This window comes from Capricornis sumatraensis, chromosome 16, assembly GCF_032405125.1.
Source record: "Capricornis sumatraensis isolate serow.1 chromosome 16, serow.2, whole genome shotgun sequence".
Classification (NCBI taxonomy): domain Eukaryota; kingdom Metazoa; phylum Chordata; class Mammalia; order Artiodactyla; family Bovidae; genus Capricornis; species Capricornis sumatraensis.
Window position 1 is genome coordinate 51,094,962 of NC_091084.1, and position 1,922 is coordinate 51,096,883.

Consider the following 1,922-nt stretch of genomic DNA (forward strand, 5'->3'; position numbering starts at 1 on the left):
AGCTAAAAATTCTATCAATATAGAAATTATTATTAAAATGTATGGAATTATTTGAATGTATTTTCTTAAATTTAAGAATAAATATGTTATATATATATAGTGAAAGCTATAAATCAAACTCTGTTATATATATTATATAAATAATCACTTACCCATGACCTTAGATAACTCTCCTAACCAAGAGAAAATTTATCTGGATATCTTCATGTAACAATATAATGTATTATTTCTATAGGATGTATGCATTGTGAAGATAAATGTTACCAGTCCAGGAAAACATGGAAATCTTAGATAATTCAACATCTAAATTTCCAACTTTCTTGTTGACTGGAATTCCTGGCCTAGAGTTTGCCCATGCTTGGATCTCCATTCCCTTCTGCTGTCTTTATGCCACTGCCCTCTCTGGGAACAGCATGATCCTGTTTGTCATCATCACCCAGCAGAGTCTGCATGAGCCCATGTACTGTTTCCTCTCCATGCTGTCAGCTGCTGACTTGGGTTTGACTGTTTCTACAATGTCAACCACATTAAGTATCCTCTGGTTTGATGCAAATGAAATCAGTCTAGATATGTGCATTATTCAGATGTTTTTTCTTCATGGGTTTGCCGTCATAGAATCTGGGGTGCTGGTGGCTATGGCCTTTGACCGTTATGTGGCCATCTGTGATCCTCTGAGGTACACCACCATTCTCACTAATTATAGAATCATCCAGATGGGTCTCTTGATGGTTATACGCACTGTAGTATTAATTGTACCACTACTTTTGCTTCTTAAGCCCCTCAGTTTTTGTGGAGGGAATGTGCTTTCCCACTCCTACTGCTATCATCCAGATGTGATTAAATTAGCATGTTCAGATACTCGGGCCAATAGCATCTGTGGATTAATTGATCTCATCTTGACCACAGGAGTAGATACGCCATGCATTGTTCTGTCTTATATCTTGATCATTCACTCTGTTCTCAGTATTTCCTCCCCTCAAGAACGACATAAAGTTTTTAGCACCTGTGTCTCCCACATTGGAGCAGTTTCTATTTTCTACATCCCCATGATTAGCTTGTCATTAGTGCATCGCTATGGGCAATCAGCCCCCAAAGTTGTCCATTCAATGATGGCCAATATGTACCTGCTTTTTCCTCCTGTGCTCAACCCCATCATCTACAGTGTAAAAACAAAGCAGATTCGCAATGCTATACTCAGGCTTCTTCTTATGAAATAGACAGAGATAATTAAGTTTGAGAAAATAATGATAGAAGTGGCTTTCACTGTAGAAAAGCAGTTCTGCTAGGTTACTGTCTTTCAGACATTTTTTTTCTCATCTTTCCATTTGTTCAACAAATATTCAGTAAGCATTTTTGAGTTTTCAGTCATAAAATACACATATAATATACCTTAAGGAATTTACAGTCTAATAATAGAAGCATAAAATAATAATAATGAAATAATTTAAGTAATGCCTGTAGTAACTAACATTTATTGTCCATTTTATACTAAGCATTCTATTAACTGCATTTAATATATACTATTTATTCTTCAAAACTGCTCATTGAAATGACTAATTATATTTTAGAGGTGAAGAAACAGACAAAGACATTTAGGCCATCAAAGGTAAGACATCTAACAGAGCAGGATTGAGGTTTGAATTCATGCTTTTTGTATCTTGAATACTGTGTTCTACACAAACTTATTGTGTACTCTTCCAAAAGCAACTACAAAAATGTCACAAGATCAGAAGTAGGAACTTGGTCTTCATATCTGTGTATCATGCATTTAAGATATTGTAATGAATTTCTAGCAGTATATTTTAGCTTTTAGTCTTTATTCATAATTAATAGTACAAAAAATCGAAACAGATATGCCATGGCATGCAAGCCATAGGTCATTACCTAGTACTGAACAACCAGTAGAAAATCTGCAAGGATTA

General features: G+C 35.0%; 1 protein-coding gene across 1 annotated transcript; it reads left to right on the forward strand.

The window, feature by feature from the left end:
- The first annotated feature begins 257 nt into the window (after nt 1-257).
- Nucleotides 258-1,217, forward strand: LOC138092680 (olfactory receptor 51F1-like). The gene has a single exon (XM_068988755.1). It carries the CDS (start codon nt 258-260, stop codon nt 1,215-1,217), a length of 960 nt encoding a protein of 319 aa, XP_068844856.1.
- Nucleotides 1,218-1,922: the final 705 nt, after the last annotated feature.